Source organism: Lynx rufus, unplaced genomic scaffold (genome assembly GCF_022079265.1).
Source record: "Lynx rufus isolate CCGP_SWC_20201006 ecotype Redwood Valley unplaced genomic scaffold, mLynRuf1.p SCAF_2, whole genome shotgun sequence".
Lineage (NCBI taxonomy): Eukaryota > Metazoa > Chordata > Mammalia > Carnivora > Felidae > Lynx > Lynx rufus.
In genome coordinates this window covers 558,591-579,759 of record NW_025814834.1, presented here as the reverse complement: position 1 = coordinate 579,759, position 21,169 = coordinate 558,591, and the positions used below count along the sequence as shown (strand labels likewise).

At 59.9% G+C, this 21,169-nt stretch overlaps 2 protein-coding genes across 11 annotated transcripts in view; one reads left to right on the top strand and one right to left on the bottom strand.

Moving 5' to 3' along the window:
* Positions 1–14,311, top strand: part of ANO7 (anoctamin 7) — a 29,547-nt gene extending 15,236 nt beyond the window's left edge. For 2 of the 9 annotated variants that reach the window (XM_047085483.1, XM_047085481.1), the window contains exons 10-24: positions 98–188; positions 1,062–1,158; positions 2,265–2,408; positions 2,480–2,617; positions 3,262–3,360; positions 3,452–3,554; positions 4,445–4,556; positions 4,796–4,850; positions 6,447–6,544; positions 7,617–7,762; positions 9,174–9,379; positions 9,459–9,601; positions 12,840–12,930; positions 13,452–13,571; positions 13,703–14,311. In XM_047085483.1, the coding sequence (XP_046941439.1) occupies positions 98–188; positions 1,062–1,158; positions 2,265–2,408; positions 2,480–2,617; positions 3,262–3,360; positions 3,452–3,554; positions 4,445–4,556; positions 4,796–4,850; positions 6,447–6,544; positions 7,617–7,762; positions 9,174–9,379; positions 9,459–9,601; positions 12,840–12,930; positions 13,452–13,571; positions 13,703–13,819 (1,760 nt within the window). In that variant the 3' untranslated portion in view covers positions 13,820–14,311. Of the gene's footprint in view, positions 1–97; positions 189–1,030; positions 1,159–2,194; positions 2,409–2,479; positions 2,618–3,261; positions 3,361–3,451; positions 3,555–4,444; positions 4,557–4,795; positions 4,851–6,446; positions 6,545–7,616; positions 7,763–8,392; positions 9,100–9,173; positions 9,380–9,458; positions 9,602–12,839; positions 12,931–13,451; positions 13,572–13,702 lie in introns of those variants that run through there. The other 7 variants (XM_047085478.1, XM_047085477.1, XM_047085480.1 and 4 more) reach the window with 6 other exon arrangements.
* Positions 14,312–14,318: 7 nt separating this feature from the next.
* HDLBP (high density lipoprotein binding protein) overlaps positions 14,319–21,169 on the bottom strand; it is a 73,777-nt gene continuing 66,926 nt past the window's right edge. For both annotated transcript variants that reach the window (XM_047085474.1, XM_047085475.1), the window contains exons 23-28: positions 20,960–21,094; positions 19,862–20,005; positions 17,721–17,906; positions 17,131–17,247; positions 16,789–16,917; positions 14,319–16,677 (exon numbers count right to left, since the gene is read on the bottom strand). In XM_047085474.1, coding sequence (XP_046941430.1) covers positions 16,591–16,677; positions 16,789–16,917; positions 17,131–17,247; positions 17,721–17,906; positions 19,862–20,005; positions 20,960–21,094 — 798 coding nt within the window. In that variant the 3' untranslated portion in view covers positions 14,319–16,590. The remainder of the gene's footprint in view (positions 16,678–16,788; positions 16,918–17,130; positions 17,248–17,720; positions 17,907–19,861; positions 20,006–20,959; positions 21,095–21,169) is intronic.

Sequence of the window (21,169 nt, the reverse complement as noted above, 5' to 3'; positions counted from 1 at the left end):
CTGCGCTGGGTACACGGGCCCACTCGGGGCACCGACGGCGGACTCCCAGGGTCCCTCCGCCCAGTCCCGGAGGGCCAACTCCAGTGTTGCCCTGCAGGGTTCTACACGGGCTGGCTCCTGCCGGCAGCGGCAGTGGGCACTCTGGTGTTCCTGGCGGGCTGTTTCCTGGTGTTCTCAGACATACCCACGTAAGTGTCATCTCCCAGCCCCCGAGCCTTGCCCTGTGTCTCCTGAGGCGGGCGTGTGGTTCAGGGACCCACAGGTGCCAGGCCCTGTGCAGAGCTGGGGATGGAGGTGAGCACTGAGCATGACCATGCCCTCCTGTCGTAGAGGACACCGTGGACCTGGCTGGAAGGCTGACAGGTGCACGGGTGTGCTCCCGGATTGATTTTATTGGTACTTACCCTCGCTTCTTGTAATAGTATAAGCTTTTCTTATCAATAAATGGCCTTGGGTTTTACTTCATTATGGAGCTAAAATTTCAAAAAGTTATCTCAAAAATTATCAGCGCATAGGAGCACCTGGGTGGCTCAGTGGGTTAAGCATCCAACTTTGGCTCAGGTCATGATCTCGCAGTTCATGGGTTCGAGCCCCACGTCAGGCTCTGTGCTGACAGCTCGGAGCCTGGAGCCTGCTTCGGTTTCTGTGTCTCCCTCGCTCTCTGCCCCTCCCCTGCTTACTCTGTCTCAAAAATAAACGTTAAAAATATTTTTAAAAATTTGCATTGCATATATCTTAAAGCAATTTTTTATTATTTTTCAATGCTTATTTTCGAGGGGGGATGGGGGTAGGGGCACAGACAGGGGAACCGAGGATCCAAAGGGGGCTCCGGGCTGACGGCACAGAGCCCAGCACGGGGCTCAGACCCACGAACCGTGAGATCGTGACCTGAGCCAAAGTGGGGCGCTTACCGACCGAACCACCCAGGCGCCCCTTAAAGCCGCTTTTTAAAGAAACGCTGAGCCTGGCGAAGGCAGCTGGGGGGAGGCAGAGGGCAAGGGGTGGGGCTGGCGTGAGCCTGCTCCCCTAGGGCTCCTGCAGCCTGTCCTCGTGCCCGGAAGGCAGGAGTTGTGCAGCAGCACCGATCACTTTGAGATGTGCCCGCTCTGCCTGGACTGCCCCTTCTGGCTGCTCTCCGGTGCCTGCACCCTGGCCCAGGTACGAGGGTGACGGGGGAGGGGAGGGCCCCGCCTGTCGGTAACACCAGCTCTGGCACCGTTGAAGGCAGGCCCGCTGTGGCAGCGCTCCAGCTGGAGCCGTGCCAGCTTTAGCTGCGTTGTGTTGTGGCGCATGAGTAGCCAAGGTCGCCTGGAAGACTCCCCGAGGCAGACAAACCCCGAAACTTTTGGGGCACAGACCGCCCGAGCGGGAGGCGGGAGGAGGGAGGCTCCTTGGGTCCCGGACCCTGTCCGCCCACACGTCAGCACCGCGCACTGCCCGGGCACGTGGGCTTTTCCACGGGGACGGCGGCCCTGTGGCCTTGCCTGCGCGCCACCCACATTGGACCGGGCGCCCTGGTGCCCAGGATGGACCCGCAGCCCAGACACACTTTTGGTACACCCCTGGGACCCCCGTCGGAATCAGCTTCCCAGGGCTGCTGGATGCCGAGGGGCTTAAAACACCAGAACCGTTTTCTCACAGCTCTGGGGGCCCCAAGTCCGAGACCAGCGGCCGCAGGGTCTGGTTTCTTCTGGGGCGTCTGCTCCACGGCCCTCTCCTAGTGCGTGGGGCTGCAGGAGTCTTCGGTGTTGGTTGGCTTGCGTCCCCCAACCTCTGTCCCCGTCTTTCCTGTTTCCCCTTCTTTTCTAAAGCTGTCACTGGGCTTAGGGGCCGTCCCGAGTGCTCCCACCCAGAGGTCCTTACCTTAACTATATGCGCGAAGGCCCTCATTGCAGATGAGGTTACGATCCGTGGTTCCAGGGGGACGTCACAGTTCAACCTATCACCGTCCGCCCTCTGGCCCCCGAAACTTCACATCCATCCCGTGTGCCAAATACGCTCGCCCCAACCCAACGTCCCCCAAAGTCTCAGCCCGTAGCAGCGTTGAGGCGGAGTGGGACGTCCCGCGTCCCGTTCCCTGAATCGCGGCGATCAGGGGCCACCCCGGGGCGACGCCCTCCCCGTCCGTGGGCCTGCGCGCGGAGAGACAAGCAGGGCGACGGGCAGGCACAGGAGAGGTGTTGCCTTCCAAAAGGGAGCACTCGGCGGGACGCAGGGCCCAGGGGTCCCACGCGAGTCACAGCCGCGCCCGCCCGCGCCCGCAGGCCGGCCGGCTCTTCGACCACGGCGGCACCGTGTTCTTCAGCGCGTTCATGGCGCTGTGGGCCGTGCTGCTGCTGGAGTACTGGAAGCGCCAGAGCGCCACGCTGGCCTACCGCTGGGGCTGCTCGGACTACGAGGACATCGAGGTGGGTCCCCGGGACCGGGGCCGCTCCTCCCCGCGCGCGCGGGCCGCTGCTGAACGCGGGCTCCCTTCCAGGAGAGGCCACGGCCCCAGTTCGCCGCCTCGGCCCCCACGACGGCCCCGAACCCCGTCACCGGGGAGGACGAGCCCTACTTCCCGGAGAGGAGCCGCGTACGCCGCGTGCTGGCCGGCTCCACGGTGGTCGTGATGATGGTGAGGGAGCCCCTGCCACCCTGCCCTCCCCTCCCCGACGTGAGCCCCGTGGGGCACCTTTCGTCACCCCTTCTCCCCTTGAGGCTGGGAGCCCGAGGCTGCTTCTGGGACCCACGAGACTCTCACGGCTCCCAGAAGGCCCCAGAAGGCCTCTGTGTGCCCGGGCTCCAGACAGGGGACCACGCCCGGGGCCACGCTCGGGGGTCCAGGCTGTAGGAGGCGGTGTGTGCCAGGTGGGGGCTCTGGGAAGGTTTCCCGTGGACGCGGGCCTGGGGCAGCCTTCAAACGTGGGGGGAGCATCCAGCACGGGGGCCCACCCCCCCCTGCTCTCCAGCCAGAGGGGCTTCCAGACAGGACCACCTCCCTCTCCCTCCCCTTCCGAGACGTTAGCAATCCCCAACGTTCGGTTGCCGAGGGCGCAGGGTGGGGGTAGGAGGGACGGCTCCGTAGCATCGAGGGCCCAGAGCGACGCACGGCGGCCTCTGGCCATCCACGTGGTGCCCACCCTCCATTCTGAATGACCTTCCTCCGCACCCTCCCCCTCTGCCCCCCAACTAGGATGGGCGGGGACCACGGCCAGCTCTAGAGGGCCCTGCGGTGCCAGGCCGCCGCACGGGGGCTCACGCACTTGCCTTGCCCCACAGGTGGCCGTGGTGGTCGTGTGCCTTGTGTCCGTCATCCTGTACCGGGCCATCATGGCCATCCTCGTATCCAGGTCGAACAACACCCTCCTCGCAGCCTGGGTGAGCCTCCACCGCCCGCTCCCGCTGGGTGGGGTGGAAGGCTCTGGACCGCCCCTCCCGCGCTCCACTCTGACCCGCCAGCTCCCCTCAGGCCTCGCGCATCGCCAGCTTCACGGGGTCGGTGGTGAACCTGGTCTTCATCCTCGTCCTCTCCAAGATCTACGTGGCCCTGGCCCACATCCTGACGAGATGGGGTGAGTGGCCAAGGACGCTGGGCGCTGACCCTGGGACCCGCCCAGCCCTGCCGGCCAGAACTCGACTTTCTGTCCTACCTATGGGCCCTTCTGTCTGAGCGAGGCACCGACGGGGCATGTGGGACCCTGCCCAGGGGCCTCACACATAGCACTGAGTGGGGCCTCCGTGGGCGGAGAACGGGAGACCCTCACAGCTGAGCTACCCCTCCGGGGCCCGGGACATACCCAGCCCCCTCCACTTTCCTGAGCCCCTTCCCTCTGCTCTGCCCTTCCTGCCCCTCTCTCCATCCCCTCTCTGCCAGCCTCTCTCCTCCTTTCCCTGACCCCCATCTCCTAAGGACAAACGCTAATGAACCAGTCTGTCCGTTCCACACAAACTGCTTACCTGTTACCAGCCTGGCCTAAGAGAGGGACAGAGGACTCACCTGGGGACGGTGGTGTGGGGACAGCAGTGGGCAGGTGTCCAAGGAGAGGCTCCAGGTGTGGGGACAGCAGGGACGGGCTCTGTTGCCCCGAGTGTTTCTGCAACAGCAGGCTTCGTGCGTCCCCCCTTTCCAGCCACGGGTGTCCCCCTCGACTAACATTGTATGTCCCCAGCCCCGGACACCTCCTCCGCCCAGCCCCCAGGCTCTCTTCTGTCGCTCCAACCCCTTGTGCCCACCTGTGCGCACCGTGGTAACAGCGTCGGTGCCACCTCCCTTCCCTTCCCCCAGCTCCTCCTCTACCAATGCAATGTTTTTAAGTGACTTTGAAAATAGACATTTAGGAGTGCCATACTCCACCCCATTCTCGAGTGAGTTTCCTTAAAGCATCCGGCAATGCGACCTTCTCCTCCCTCCCTGGCTGGCCTCACGCGGGGGACTGAGCGAGGCCCCCGCCCTGTGCCGCAGAAATGCACCGCACGCAGACCAAGTTCGAGGACGCCTTCACCCTCAAGGTGTTCATCTTCCAGTTTGTCAACTTCTACTCCTCCCCCATCTACATCGCCTTCTTCAAGGGCAGGTCAGCACCGCTCCCTCCACTCTACCCTCCTGTTCCCCCCGGTGGGCACGGGACGCCGTCCAGACGCCCAGGGAAGGGGGCTGTTGGCACAGGAGCCGAGGGTGGGACCGGGGCCAGTCCTGGCCTCGGGCCTCTGAGCAGACTCGGCTTCCGGCCCACCTGGTGTTCCTCCTGTCAGGCGGGCGAGGGGGCAGCAGCCCCTCCTCACTCATGGCCTCCGGGCCCCAATTCTCCTCCAGGTTTGTGGGACACCCGGGCAACTATCACACCTTATTTGGGGTCCGCAACGAGGAGGTGAGTGTGTGGGGAGGCCAGCACCCGCCAACGGAGGCGGAGACCCTGGGGCGCGCCTCCTGAGTCTCCGGGGCCTCGGACCTTCCTGCCCCGCACGACCCCGCACCGCTTGCACACCTAGTCACAGGTCCTGCTCGTGCCTCCTGTTCCCGTGTGGCTCGGTGCACACCTGAGCCGGGTTCCAGCCCTGGCGAAGGACCCGAACCACCGTGGGGGAGCGGGGGTGCAGGGGCTGGACACCCTCAGGGGCTCGGTGCCCGTGGCCAGGGCGGCCCTGGCTTCTCCCCGCGGCCAGCCCCGACCCCATTAGCACAGGCTGCTGCGAGAGCCAGGCGTGAACCTGGTGGACGTGGAAGTGGGTTTGGTGCAGGATGAAGCATCGCTATCGTGTGGGGTCCCCCAAGCAGACCCCAAAAACTCAGGGGCAAGCAATTGTTGTGGGCGTTACCCCAGCAAGCATGTGAGGGGTGGGGGCGGGGCAGGAGAAGGGAGCGTGCCTGCATTTGAGGGAGGGGTCACTGCTATGAGCCCCTGGGTGCGACTCTGTCCTGGACCTTCTGGGACATTGGAGGAAATATCCAAATGGTCCTCGTGCATCCGGTTCCTCACCAGGGCAAGGCCAAGCACGCCCGAGCCCAGAGGTGCAGGCAGCATGAGGGGCGTGCCTGGGACGGTCCACAGGTAGCTTCCGAGCTGGGTCAGGGGACACGGGTGGGGGTCTGATAGCTCCTGCTGAGCTCATCACCTAAAAGACCCGCTTCTCCTTTCTGAGAAAAAGAGGGTCTCCTTCCTTCCCGCAGGTTTGGGCTGGGACCCAACCCAAGAGCTGACCGCAAAGTTGCCACCTCTGAGGGACACCCTCCATTTTCCATGAGATGGGAGGAGCTTCCTAGGGACAGGCAGCTGGGACCCCGACCTGGGGGCACGACTGTGCACGACACGCCGTATCAGTGAAGCGGCATTCAGTTGTCAGTGGGAAAAGTTCCCAACTCAAACTGGCTTAAGCAAAACAGGGAGTGCCACTGGCTCTGGTACCGAACACATTCAGGGCCCCGTGGGCTCAGGTATGGCTGGATCCAGGTGTCTAACCAGTGCCGAGCTGCTTTCCCCATCGCTGGCGTGCACTCAGGCAGGTTCTCCTTAGCTGGTGGGGGAGACCCTGCAGTTGGCCTGACACCCTCGAGCTCAGTACCCCTGTGCCGCCTCAGGAGCCCCCGTAAGAGCCCCAGCCCGACTCTCACTTGACTCGGGTCACCGATTCGTGGGGCCTACATCTTGAGTCCTCCCTGGAGGCACAGGTTAGGGTGAGCCCCACATAACCCACCTTTGTGTGGGTCCCCAAAGGAAAGCTGGGGTGCTACAGGGCAGCACCCCCGTCATCTCTATGCACAGTCTGCCAGCTGGATCTGGGGGAGACTGGGGGGTGGTTGCATGAGGTCGAGGAGAGGGAGGGACAGTCTCTGCAGTCCTGGGTGTGCTGTGGCATGTCTGAAAGGGAGAGGACGGCGTGGGAGGGGACGCCTTCGAGGCACAGAGAAGGGTGGCGGAGATGAGCCCGGTCCCTCCCAGAGCTAACCTGAAGCCTTGCTGCTGTAGTGTGCGGCCGGAGGCTGCCTCATCGAGCTGGCACAGGAGCTCCTGGTCATCATGGTGGGCAAGCAGATCATCAACAACGTGCAGGAGATTCTCGTCCCGTGAGCCACCCCACCCTGCCCTGGGCAGCAGCCAGGGGCCGTGGGATTTGGGAGCGTCTGGGAGAGCAGCCCCTGGCCCAGCCCCAGCCCGGAAGAAGAGGTGGAGAAGGCGGGTCCAGGCCCCGCCGGACCTCGATGCCTCATCTGCAAGGGAGGGGGAGGGTGTGCCCCAGCCACCGCCCCGTGTGGCGCGTGGTCGCCGGGCAGGCTCACGAAGGCCTCTGGCCCTGGGCCGGCTCTGGGGTGGCGGGGAGGCCTGGGTTCCCGGGCCCTGCCCCACCCGTGCTGGCCCATCACGTGTGCAGCCCACTCTAGCCGGGCCGGGGCATTCTTGAGCATCCCCAGCCTCGAGGCCAGCACCAGAGGGAGCAGCGAGAGGCCCCAGGCTTCAGGTGCCCCGACCAGGGACGACTGGGGTTCCATCTCCCCGGTGCCACCCCACTGGCACCACCGTGGCCCTCCTCAAGGCAACGGGGTGCCCCTCCCAGGCTGGAGCCGACCCGGACACCCTCCCGTCGGCCCCTGCACACCTGATCTTCCCCCACTAGCTGACTCCCCTTAGCTGTGGGGCCGTGACCAATCCACACCCCCCACACCCCTGGGTGTGGCCTTGCTTCTCTGGGCAGTTGGTGCCCTGAAGCTGAATGTGAGATTACAAGGGCAGCATGCACCTCGGTGCCTGGCGGGGACAGGGGCTGGACACCTGACAGTGTGGCAAAGCAACAGACACACCCCCCCCTCCCCGAATATGATAGAGCGACGCACACATTTGCCCCCACTGGCACCGCGGTGTCCTTTGCCCCCTCCCGACCTTGACTTAGCGCTCGGAACCTCTCTGCAGTTCCCCAGGGCGCTGTGGGTGGGGGGTGGGGGCGGTCGGAGGGGGGGTTGCCCCCATGGCGGGGTGGGGGGGGGGGATGTAGATGCTCTCAGCCAGTGAGTTCCACGAGATCTTCACCCCTGTCCTCCCTATGGCCCAGGCCCTCCTCCCCCTGCTGCCCCTCACCCACAGAGCAAGCGTGGCCAGGCCTGGGAGAACAAGGGCCATTTTCCTGGATGTCTCCTCCTCTAGGAAGCTACAGGGCTGGTGGCAGAAGTTCCGGCTGCGCTCCAAGAAGAGGAAGGCGGGGGCTTCTGAGGCAGTTGGCCAGGCACCTTGGGAGGCCGACTACGAGCTTCTGCCCTGTGAGGGTCTGTTCGACGAGTACCTCGAAATGGGTAGGAGCCATGTTAGCGGCCACGGCCTCGGCCGGCACCGGCGACTTGGGGGGGGGGGAGGGGCAGCCATACCCCGAGAGGGGCTCCAGCCTGTGTTCCTCTGGGTACATCTACCTTGAAAGATGATGTGGACGTGGGGACAGAGGGTCCCTGGTGGAGCTGGGCCTGCAAAGGTTCCGGAAGGGAGATTGTGGGGTTTGGAGAGGGGAGATCTTGAAGAAGGATGGCCGAGGGTGGGAAGGGACGGTGCCCTGGGCACGGGGGTTCAGAAGAGGGCCTGGGGGCAGTGGGTGGGGTGCTCCTTAATCTCCCCCAACCCTGGGAAGCATGGGCCAGGGCACATGGAGGGAGTGAGGAGAGGTGCACAAGAGACCCGGCCCTGGGGGCGGGAGGTGGTGGGCTCGAGGAGCTGATTTTCTTGAGAGCTTGTCGATGCCCACACTCTTCACTGGACCCTCAACTGTGCCCTAGCCAGGTGGTGCCCATGCCTGCGGCTCATTCCCCACGTGGGGTGGAGCGCTTTCGGAGGGCAGGGGCTGTGTCTACTATGGGTAGTGGTCCCCTGCCCGTCCAGGGTCTTACCCAGAGACAAGGGAGGGGAAGCCATCACGGCACACTCCTACTCTAAAGCACTGCATCTGAACCCAACACACTGAGGTCTCCGGAAGCCAAAGCAAAACGAGTGACAGTGGTGACGTCGTTCTTTGCATAAAAGGGAGCAGGACAGTTCTTGGAGAGTCATGCTTTTTCATAGCATGTGAGTGGGGTTGATGGACCTCATGTGTCCCTATTTCACTGGACAACAGGAAGTGGGACCCAATGCTCTCCTTCAGGATTTCACATGAGACCCAGGAACCCCTTTCAGGAAGCTGTGGTGGGGGTGGGGGTTGCACCCGGCTGGCTCAGTCGGTGGGCCGGTGACTCTTGATCTTGTGAGTTCGAGCCCCAGGTTGCATGTTGAGATTACTGAAAAATAACCTAAAAACAACAAAAGCCATTCCCTAAAGCTCCCCGACCTCCAGAGGGGTGAATGGTGAAATCGGCTCTGAAATCAGAAGGTTTCTGTTTCCATCGCTGCACGAGCCCCCAGGGTGTCTGAGCACCCAGGTTGGAGAGTTCCAGAGTCCCTGACCTCAGAGAGCCAGGGGAGGCCCAAGCTCGGCCAGAAACGCCTGCAGCGCTGTGGGAGCAGTCAGGGGAGAACTCCCGGGGGCGGGGGCTCTGCAGCTGAGTCTCAGATGAGCCGAGCAGGAACAGCAGGTGTCCCCAGAGCCTCCGGAGAGGAGGGCCTGCGAAGGGCTGGCGGGCGGGGCAGTGGCACCCACTGGGGGCAGGCGCGGGTGGCTCTGCTCACCGGCCTCAGCGGGCGGACAGGGCTCACACAGTGCGGGCCGGGGGCCCTCGCCCACAGTGCTGCAGTTCGGCTTCGTCACCATCTTCGTGGCCGCGTGTCCGCTCGCGCCGCTCTTCGCGCTGCTCAACAACTGGGTGGAGATCCGCCTGGACGCGCGCAAGTTCGTCTGCGAGCACCGGCGCCCGGTGGCCGAGCGCGCGCAGGACATCGGCATCTGGTCCCACATCCTGGCTGGCATCGCGCACCTGGCGGTCGTCAGCAACGTGAGCGCGCGGGCGGGGCGGGGCGGGGGCGCCGGGGCCGCGCGGACGGGCCCGCGCTGACCAGCCGCCCCGCGCCCAGGCCTTCCTGCTGGCCTTCTCGTCCGACTTCCTGCCGCGCGCCTACTACCGGTGGACCCGCGCCCCCGACCTGCGCGGCTTCGTCAACTTCACGCTGGCGCGCGCGCCGCCCGCCTTCGCCTCCGCGCACAACCGCACTTGCAGGTGGGGCCGGGGGCGGGGCCGGGGAGCCGGTGGGGGCGGGGCCCGGAGGCGCAGACCCGCGTCGGGGGGGCGGGGGCGGGGGCTGGGGGAGGGGTGGGGGTGGGGAGGAGGTGAGAGCGCAGGCCGGCGTCTGGGGACACGGCGACCCGGGCCGACTTGGTAGGCAACACTGGGCCCCTGGGGAGGCGCCTGTTACTTCCATTGCCATTCCCTTCATGGGCATAGGTTTATTTCCCGTCTCTGTTTCTTCTCGGTTTTGGCAATTTCATTTGCAGAAAACTGCATTCCAGCTACTTATTTTATTTTTGTTATTTTTTAAAATGTTTATTATCTCTGAGAGAGAGAGAGGCAGAGCGCGAGCGGGGGAGGGAGATGCAGAATTCGAATGGGGCTCCAGGCTCTAAGCTGTCAGCACAGAGCCCGATGCCGGGTTGGAACTCATGAACCGCAAGGTCATGACCCGAGGCGAGGTTGGCACTTAACCGTGAGCCACCCAGGCGTCCCTATTCCAACTACTTTTAAAAACAGAATGACACAAACTTGTTCATAGTATTCTACGATGATTTGCTTAAGCTCTGTTTTGGTAGTTATCTCATTTTCTTTCCAGATAGTTTTCTTTCCTCTTAAAAAGTCAATCTTCTGAACTTGACATCATAGCTCATTTGCTTTCAGTCTTTCATTAAAAAAATTTTTTTTAATGTTTGAGAGAGAGAGAGCATGAGCGGGGGAGGAGCAGAGAGAGGGGGAGACATAGAATCCAAAGCAGGCTCCAGTCCCTGAGCGGTCAGCACAGAGCCTGATGCGGGGCTTGAACCCACGAACCGTGAGATCATGACCTGAGCTGAAGTCGGATGCTTAACCAGCTAAGCCACCCAAGCGCCCTTTTCTGTCTTTCATTTTAATAAATGTATTTATGTCTATAAGTTTACTTGACCCTACTCCTTAAAAGCCTCATTTCGTTGATAATACCTGTCCCTTCACTTCTGAATCTCTTAACTGCAGTTGTTATCCCCCTACTTATCTGTGAATTATTTAGAAAAGTTCTCCAGTGTGGAGGTTTGTTTTTGTTGTTTTTTTCTTCTACTTATAAAAAACCATTCTGGTTTAACTGCTTGGTGATCAGAGAACCTGAAGAGTCCATATGATACAAATCTCTTAACATGTGTTGTTTTCCTTTATGATCTGCTCACTTGATTTTTGCTGGTTCAAGTGAACTTGAATCTTGTATTATCTGTTTTAAAGTAAGGCTGTCTATAAACCTCTGAGGTAAGGCTTCTTAACTTTCTTGTTTGGATTTTTTCTGCACCCCCCACCTCGCTGCGTTATCAGATTCTGATACAGGCGAAGTGAAAATCTTTCCAGGAATGTAGAGTTATCAGTTTCTTCATGTAGTTCTGTCACATCTTGCTTTATGTATCGTGAGGTTCTTAGTTGCATAAGTTCTTATTTGTGATCTCTTCTTAGTGGATACTTTTTCCATTCATTTTTTTTTCCTTTTTCTTCTCTTGCTTTCTGGTGGATGACTAGAATTTTTTTTCTTTATGCTCATTTAGAACTGATGGTGTATATTTTTATTCTTTGAGAGATTATCCTTACATTTTTAGCATACATTCTTAACTATATAAACTTTCCTATCAGACTAAAGGAATTCACATGCTTTTTCGCCTATTTAGCATCCACCACTCCATCTTATTGTTATACAGAGTTTTAGTATTAAAAAATAAAAACATTCTAGTCATTTGTTAATCATGTCTATATGGTATGTTTTGGTAGCTTCTGCGGCTACAGGGGTTTCTTACGCTTTGCCTTCCCTCTGAATTCACTTTCATTCTTGCAGAAGTACATCCTTGACTAGCGCTTTTGGGAATGGTGTGTAGTTGGCAAACCCTTTTGTATGTTGCCTTTTATATCGGAAAATCTCTCTTTGTCCTTCCAATAGCAGGTATACAGTTCTCCATTGAGCTATCTTCCCTTAGCTCTTTGGGACTATTACTCTCTTGTGGAAAGCTCTGGTAAGCATAGAAGGTTTTCCTCATCTTCCTTGACTTGTGTTACTAATAGGTCTCTGCCATCGTAGAGTTTATTTAAAAGCTTCTCACTGGAAATCAGTTACGTGCTTTTGATCTGAAAGGTGATGTCTGTCTTTAGTTCTGGAAACCTCTCCGTTTCGGTTTCTTTTTTTTTTCTTCTTTTAATGTTTATTTTTGAGAGAGAGAAAAGTGTGAGCAGGGGAGGGACAGAGAGAGAGGGAGACACAGGATCCGGAGCAGGCTCCAGGTTTCGAGCTGTCAGCACAGAGCCCAGTGCGGGGTCCGAACTCATGACCTGAGCTGATCAGACATTTAACCGCCTGAGCCACCCAGGCGCCCCGTGGAAACCTCTCCATTTCATTTTTCAAACAGAGCTGCTCTCACTTTTCTTTGCATTCATTCTCCGCTTCTGGAACTGCTATGTTGGAGCACCTCTGTTCTCCCTTCACCTCCCAAGGGCACCGATACGTCTTGCAATCTTTTGGCTCTCTGTGTTGCGTTCAGGGTGACTTCATATGATCGTCTCCAAGTCCCCAGTCTTTCTTCTGTTGTGCCTAGTTAGGCCACTTAGAGTTTATTACGTGCTTTGAGGATTTTTCCTTCAGTAACTTTTTTTAATGTTCAAGAATTGTTTCTTTTTCTACAAAGCTGGCCCTAATACTGCTTTCCATGGAGGGTCGCATGGCAGTTTATGTCAAAATGGAACGCCGAATCTAACCGGAAATACAGGAAGTTGTCAGAGGACGACAAGATGACAAATTGGAAATAGCAAGCAAAACTTAACATCAGCTTATTCTAGTCAGCGAGAGCCATGCAGGACAGGTGTCTGGGCACAGCTGACTGATCTCCAAATGGCAGGTTTTCAGTGTTGACGAGGTTGACATCACCGGCGGAAGCAGATTCATCGTATTATCACATCCATGACACTGACAGGGCATTTGCCACTCTGGGGCCCAGTGCAGGCTGTAGGGAATGGGACAGTCCAGCCCATCCATCCCTTTGGAACCCCGGAACCCCAAGAATTAAAGCCGAAGGCACTGTTCAGTACCGTTGAGGAATATTCCCTCCTCCAGGCACTCTCAGGCAAGCCAGGCCCAGAACTACACGATCAGGGAAGGAAAAAGTAGAGAAGCTACGAAGGGCCCCTGCCAGCTCCTCAGCTGACCCTCAGCCCCAGCTCCCCACACTGAGTTCCGTGTCTCCTGCAGGTATCAGGCTTTCAGGGAAGATGATGGGCAGTATTCTCCAACATACTGGAATCTTCTGGCCATCCGCCTGGCCTTCGTCATAGTGTTTGAGGTTAGCCAAGTTCCTAGTTCCCGCTGGCTCCCCCGACTGGCTCTCCTGGCCTTAGCAGGACACCCACCCCTCCCCCAGGATGCTTTGCCTAATCCCACCATGTGGGGGGGGTGTGTGTGTGTGTGTGTGTGTGTGTGTGTGTGTGTGTGTGTTGGTGGGGGTAGGGGTGGGGAGGTGTGCAACCAAGCTACTACCCGGTCACAGGGCCACTCTCCTGTGCACTGTCGTTTCCCCGTCTTGGAAACTTTGTCAACCCCTGCCTGGCCTAGGTTGTGTGGATACTGAACTGCTCTGGGCACTGCTGGGTCCGGGGAGGCTCCACAGGCCGCGAGACCTGGGGCAGGTCTCCGTAGCGGTGGCTTCTGCCTCCAGGGCTTTCCTTTCCTGCACCTGCTCCTCTCCAGCTCAGCTCACACCTGGGGAGCAGGTGTGCACCCGTGGCCCCATTAAGGCCACCGCAGGCGTCTGTCCTACCGAGGGGTGGGCGCCCTCCCACTGCTCGTACTGTGTCCTGCCCCCAGCACGTGGTGTTCTCCATCGGCCGGATCCTCGACCTCCTGGTACCCGACATTCCTGAGTCCGTGGAGGTCAAGGTGAAGCGAGAGTACTACCTCGCCAAGCAGGCGCTGGCTGAGAATGAGGTGAGCCCTTCTGCCCCCCGCTTTACCTTCCCTCATCCACCGGCGGCACGGTGCCCGGCCGAGCACTCTACCCTGGCCTGTGACAGGGTAGCCAGTCCAATCACCCCTCCTGTACCCTTCCCTGGAGACAGGCTCTCTCTGGAACAAACGGAGCAAAGGACAACTACTCCCAGAGCTCAGAGAGGAGTTTGGGCCCACAGCCTACACTGCCAGGAGGTGGCCAGGCCTCACAAGTCCCTTCTCTCTGAGGTCACGGGGGTCACCCCAAGCCAGCAGTCCCACCTGGAGGTGAGGGACTCTGCCGCCACGGAGATGTCAAAGGCTCACTGCGCTCAGAGGCCACAGCCCACCTTCTGCCCCTTCTTGGCCCAGAGCCGTGGTGCCCTCGGTGACCCTGGGCCTCTGCTCATGAGCCCTAGCCCCTCAGGTGCCGGCTGCCACCCTCCCAACCCCCTGCCCGCAGCAGCACCTGGAGCTTCCCTGCCACCTCCCTCCCAGCCCCCAGGGCAGGTGGCCCCGCACCAGAGATGCTGGCCCCGACACTGTGGCTCAGGGCCCTCCCCACCCCCAGCTCTCTGCATGCGGGGCACAGCTCTATCTCCCATGTGCCACCGGGAGAATCGCACTGGAGACTAGAACTATCTATGGGTCTCTAGTTATCACTCAAAAGCATGTTGAAGACACCCCTGGTTCCGCAGAACCGAGAACCGACATGCCGCGTGATAAAACGAGTTCTAGCACACTACATCTGGTTTTGGGTTTTATTTTAGAATTTATAAAATTCCAGTGTCATCCATATTCATAAGCCTTTACACACGTTTGCATATAATCTCCAGATTCCAAAATTAAGGCCAAGGGACGGATCATAGCTATGGAAACACATAATATGGAAGACATTCAACAAAGGAAATGGACACGCACACCCCACCCTGCCCAGGGCTGCCCCAGCAGCAGGGGCGGCCACAGGAGACCAGGCCTGGGCAGGGCCACCAACAGTCTTTACCAGCAACAACCAAAAACAGAGCACGCGAGATCCCAAACACAGTTCAGGGGAAGGGGGGATTCGTATCTACAACATTTAGCGATAAACGCAGATGTGCAAAAACTTGTGAAAATTTAAAATTTACGTTTGGGGAAGGGCGGGGGACGTCGAAGGATGCCGTAGAAAAGATGAGGGGCAAAGAGGGCTGGGCAGACGCCGAGGGAGCCAGAGGGGCAGGCAGAGGGAAACAAGACGGCCCGCGGGAAAGGCTCCAAGCCTCATGCAGGTGGAGAGGCGGAGGGGCCCGCCCTTCCCAATCAGGCTCCCCGAGAGGGGAGGGGAGGGGGTGCCTCCCCTTCCTGCGTCTCCTCACAGGTCTACCCTGGGCACACCCAGGCCGCCTGCTGGGGTGGGTGCTCTCTCCTACCCCCGCGGCTCGCTCCCACAGATGGGCACGCCGGAGGCTGCCGTGGCAGACGGAAAGCTGGCAGGGGCAGCCGAAGGTACACTTGGGTCGAGCAATTCTCAGTCTACTTAGAATTTCAGAGTCTGGAGATCACCGGGCTTGAGCTACCGAGTGGAGAGTGAAGGACGGGGGTGCAGGGGCGGCGCAGGGTGTGCACCAGACACGAGCTGGCCCCCAGGAACTCCAGTATCCCAGGCGGGGTGACCCGACAGGGCCCCATCACCTCCGTGCGGGCAGAGGCAGAGATGGGGAGGCCAGGGGGCCGACACCAAGGGCCATCCTCGTTCCCTCACGATGCGACACACGGGCGCCTCTGTACCGCCCGGGGCCACCTCTCCTCTCCAGAGCTGACCTTCAACAGTCCGCTGGGGGGCAGGGCACGTTGTGGTCGGGCCAAGGCCCGTGGTCCGACACCCACAGTCACCCAGCACACACCTGAGAAAGAGCGGCCCCTCCCTCACCAGCGCCGGGTCCTCCGGTCCAGGCCAAGCGACCACCTCTCTCTGCCCCAGGACCACGATGCCTGCCTCTCTGAGACAGCTCCCGGGGGCTCACACGCAGCACCCCAGCGTGCGTCAGAGGACAGCCTGGCTGAGCCCCAGCACCGGCTTCCCGCCCCCAGGGCTGCAGCAGACGCGCCACCACCAGAAACATCTACGCCGAGAGGCTGAGCGCCAGGGTGGCACCACCCTAAGCACGAGAGCAGCCACACTGGCTCTGAGGTAGAAAGGAGGACGCTGCACACCTGGCCTGGGGCGAGGGGGCCACAGAGCGGCGGCTAGTCTCTGCTGCCACTCTGCGGGCCGCCCCTCTCCCTGTCCCCACGTCTCTCAGGCCACACCAGGCCACCACGACAGCCACGGCTGGCCCAGACGGAGACACACGGCCCTGCCTTTGGGGTCTGCTCACCACGCTCGGGGGCGGAGACGCTTGGCTGCTTTCGGACCCCGACACATGTGAGGCCGAGACAGCCCAAGAACCCAGTCACCCTGCTGCCTCTCGGTCCCCTCTGGCTCCACCACGGCTCTCCTTTGGGCCCAGGCACTCCCAGTGTGCAAACCGGGTCTCCCTCACCACCCTGTGGTCTGGGCCAAGTGGGCTTTTGACAGCTGGAAGGTGGACTGCATTCTGGAAGGAGGGTCTGGATGGCAGGCAAAGGGAGGAAAGGAGGTGGGAAAGGAAGAGGGCAAACATTTTGGCTTTTATAAAGTCAAGGAAATTTATTTCCTGAGGTCATGACACAGGAAGTAGACTCCGCCACAGCTGTGGAGCTCTCCTAGCGGAGGCCAGAGCCTTACGGACATGCTGGATGAGCCAGGACGCTTACGGGGAAATGTCCAATTACCTCGGTTAGTGTTCACGACAGTGGAGAGCCGTCCCAGAGCGAAGGTGTCAGGGAGCAGATCCTGAGCGCACGCGGGGTGCTGGCGCGCCTGGCTTCACTGCGAGACCTCGGGGAGGGGGAAGCGTCAACAATTTATAGAGGCTCCAGCCGCCGGGTCAGATTGAGACAAACCACGTGTTGGTGGGGTTTGGGTCAGCAGGCTGGAGAGATTTCTGCTTTTCGGTCATTATCGCTTGGGGCCCCATGGCAGGGTCTTGGGGGCCACCTGAGCCCCAAAACTGGGAAATTCTTCAGAGCTGCTCATGTCAGGAGCCTGTAGGGGGGAGAGGGCACAGCCTCAATAAGAGGTCCCGCGTGAGCCGCTTCCCAGCGAGAGGCGAGTGCCGGGGGCACCCCCACCTCCAACGGCCTAACAGTGTCTGACCTTCTCGCTGCTGCTGGCGGTCCAGGGAGCGTCCCGTACCACAAAGCCCTTGGATGGCGCCTTGGACTCCTCGTGGGCTGGCGGCTTCATGTACACCTGCAACGCCTCGCTGTCGACCACGTCAGCCAGCTGTGGGCACAGGTGGGGGCGTCAGTCTGCAGCAGGCACACACGACGACCACGCCTGCCTGGTCTCAAGTGTTGAGGGCTCGCTTAGGGGGACGCCCTGCAACCGGCGTGCCTCTGGGAGCGGACGCACGTACATGGCCTGGCTGCTGCCCCAGGCCAGTTAGTGGCAGGCAGGGTGCCCCAGGCACAGGCCTGCTGCCCACCCATGACTCACGTATTCCTCCTCTAGGTTGAGAATGTGGTCGATGGCCTCCTCCACGTTCTCTGGGAGCCCCGTCACAGTGACGCAGTTGGGATCTGGGGCCCCACTCTGCGGGAAACGAATGTCCACCTGGAAAGACAGCACACGCGGCCGCTGAGGTGTCTGAGGACACTCCATCTGGAGTCTCTGGACCAAAGGGTCATGGTCATGTGTGGCTGAGAATGGTGGACCTCTAGGGAAGTTTTCCCAAATTAACCTTGTGTTCGGGAGCCAAGGTCCTGTATGTCAGAGCTAACACATCACGACAGTACAGGACCCTGCCGCACCGAGGGAATGCCGTCTCCTCCAGGCCAGTGTGGGACGCTGACCGACGGTGTCGCGTATACGCAGCTGGGACCTCCACATGACCTCACCAACTCAGGGACGGGCACCAGCGCCTCAGAAGTCTCCTGTTCCAGACCCCAAGGGCGGTCAGCAGCCGAGGCAGGAGACCTGTGGTCCCAGGCACTCACTCCCCCCACAGCATGGGAGCACACACCCCGCTGCACCCACCATGCTTCCAGGACTACACGGCACCCTTCGTGGTGGGGCTGGGGACCCACCTTGAATTCATCCATTATTTTGCGGATGGCTTTTCCACGGGCACCAATGATGCGGGCGTGAACACGGTGGTCCAGCGGGACGTCCTCAGAAACCATCTGCTCAAGCTCACCCACGATTTTCAATATAGCGTCCCGGGCGGCTTCTGTATTCTTTTCATAGCCTGTGATGGTTATTTGGTCCTGGGGCTAAGAAAGGAGAGCGCAGTCAGAAGAGGGGATGCCCCTAGAGACCCCGGGCTGGGAGCCTCAAGCCAGCAGATGCGGCTCCACGAGGCGGCAAGAGGCAGTGCTGGCGGAGTGAGGCAGGCCTCAGCTTGAGGGGAAACACTGACCCGCTCAGGAGAGAAAGAAGATGGGGGAGACCGCCAGAAGCTGATTTAAAACAGGTCAATGATGCCCATTAGCTCCTGCGCCCCCGCCTCCCCCCAGACGTGTACGGGAAAAAAAAGGACACGCGGCCACAGAGATGGCTGCAGGCGAGGAGGGTGCCGCGTCAGGGACCACACAGGGCACGGGGAAGGTCACCTCGGGCCCTGCATCTGGAGGCGTCTCTCTGGAGACAGACCCGCCTGGAGAGAAGGGGCGGGACACTGCGGCTGCACCGCACAGCCCCAGCACGCCCCTGCGCAGGACTTCCCTCCCACAGCACACGTGGACGGGTGACAGCACCACGCATGCACAGCGCGAGCAGAGCCAACACAGGACTCAAAGCGAAACGACGACAAAAAAGAAGAAAAAAATCACACACGTAAGCTATGTTCTCTGAGACAAAGGAAAAGTTACACCCACGAAAGAATGGAACAACAGAAAAGGACCAGAGAACAAAAACGCCTGGAAACAAAGGAGCGGACGCTTCGAGGTCTACCCAGAAGAGAGAGAGGCCAGAATGAGCAGGCGGAAGCAGAGCAGCAGCAGGCCCCACGGTGGCAGTGCAGGGGTGGGGGGCGGCGGGCTGTGCCTAGAACCTGCCTGGCGGAGTCCAGAACCCGCCAGCAGCCGCGAGCGCGGTGCCAAATGCAGACACAGAACAGACTGCAAACGGAAGCATAATTCTCACAGGAAAATGCTGTGTATCAAAATCGCATGGCCACCCAATCCTACTTGGCTCTGAAACACTAGCCCGAGTGGCTTGAACCCTAAACGATGCCTAAAAAAGTCACGTTTCCTTGGGAAAATTAAAGAAAATAGAAGGTAGCGAAGGTGCGGAGTTTAAAGGAGCTCAATTCTCAGGATTCAACATCAAAAATTAAAGTTAAAGGGACGCCTGGCTGGCTCAGTCAGCAGAGCAGGCAACTCTTGACCTCAGGGTCATGAGTTCAAGCCCCACGTTGGGCACAGAACTCACTGAAACAGAACAAAAATCACAAATTAGCGTAAGAAAGATCAGGAGCATAAACATGTTTGTTAGAAATGCAGCGGGAACAGAAGGATGCACCCGGGGAAGGTCAGGACCAGGCAGGAGGCGCAGAGGAGAGGTGGGGGCTCCAGAGGGAGCCCTGCAGGCCTGCCTGCCTTTCTGAACTCAGGTTAAGTGCGTGGCTTACAGACTCGGGCTGAGCAGAGGAGGAAGGTGCAGAAACAGGAAGTCTGCCACAGCACGGGAACACGGGGCTGAAAAGGCCAGAGTCTGCAGAGGCATGTTGGGACTTGCTGACCAGAAGGTTCTAGAGAACCATTTCTGGGTGCCTGGCTGTGTACCATGGCCAGAGATGCAGGCAGAGACCAAGGCTCCCACAGTGGGCAGTGCTATGCTGGAAGGGGGCCCTGATGGGAGCGGAGAGGAAGACGGGCTGGGGTGTGATAGGCAGGGGGAGGGTGCCCTCTGAAGGACCGCACCTGTGGGTACAGATGCAAAGAAGGACTCAGCCGGAGCCAAAGCCTGCCTGCCTACCACGAACAACCAGGCGGGCGTGGGAGAAATGTTCTGCACTCACGCGGCAGCCAAGCACAGGGAGACCTCGCCCAGCTGGCACAGACCGAGATGGGGCCCCGACGCCCAAGGCAAACTCAGACCCTCAGAGACCTGCCCCTCTGCGCTCCACCCTCCCCGCTCACGGCTCCCAGGTCAGGGTGAGGGTACGAGAGTCCACCTGCCCCAAAGCGTTCCAGCCACAGAGTCTGACCCAAGCAGGCATTCTTACCTGGTTCCCGTCATCCTTATCGGGAAACTGGATGTTCACATCATGTTCCAAGCGGATCTGAGTAATCACTGCCCCTTTCCTCCCAATAATTTTGGGATGGTATTTGGGGTCCACAGTGACGCTCAGCTTAAAGCTCCTTAAAGCCTGCAGGTGAGACAAGGGTGGAGTTTGGGCTTGACCTTCACCACGTGCAGCCACACGTCAACCCCACTCTGTCCTCGACCCCAAAGATCTCCTCAGTGACAAAAGCAAGATACACTTTCCCGTTAGCCTCTGTGCACTGCCAGCTGGAGGGCTGACCCGGAACGAGTGTGCACACCCCTCACAAGAGCATCGTTCAGGCGCTGACAAGACTGGCACCGTGCGTGGTGGGCTCTGAGCTGGCTCTCCAGTGAGTTTCATGGGGACGTGATGAGGAAGCATAAACACGTCCTGGGGTCTTTAAAGCCTGGGGTATGAAAGCAGGCCAGAAGGAAGAGGGGGCACGAGAGTGCTGAAGGATGGCCGGCCTGGGACATCTACGGCCAGAGGCTAGACCACAGGAACCAGGCCCCAGAGGTCTGCGGACCCTTTGCATCAAGACTCCAGAAAGTCCTCCTCCTCATGGGAAGCCCGTTCCCTACAGAATCTCTAGCAGGGCTTCAGAGCCTGTAACACCCAGCCTTGCCGTGCGCTTAGGAAGCCCTTCGAATGCCAGCTCTCCAAAGCCGGGAGATGGGTCCCCAAACCTACTCAAAGCAGGGCAGCTCCGGAGAGAAGGTCCGCATGGGCCTGCTGACACCGACCCTGGACCACACCACTCACATTCGGGGTTCTTTTCCAGCAATAGCTCCCAGGCCTCTCCAACCTTACCTTACCTATCGGGTTGGGGACACCACACGTGGCAGGGTTACTTTGAAAAAAAAAGTGCTAATTAATGGGAAATCTAACTCTGCCCCTGTTACACTGAAGAGAAAAGTGCCATGCTCATAACGCTGTGTCTGATGGAAGGCTCCCCGGGTGGCCAGGTCCCCCTGCAGCCATGCGGCCGAACCGCCTGCAGTGTGGCCGGGGACCGTGGCTCTGGAGGACACCCCTGCGGGCCCGGCTGACACCCACTCGGTCCTCCTGCTCAGCCTGCAGCTCCTTCACTCGCTCCAGCAGCCCAGCCTTGGCCCGGTCCAGATTCGCAGCGAGGCCAGTGATGGCGATGACGTCAGACTGTAGTTCTGGTGCCGGCACGTGGATGTTCACCTGCAGGGGACACAGATCTGATATAGGCGGGGGTCCCGCACAAGAACCGGGGACGGAGGACTGCTACGGGGCACG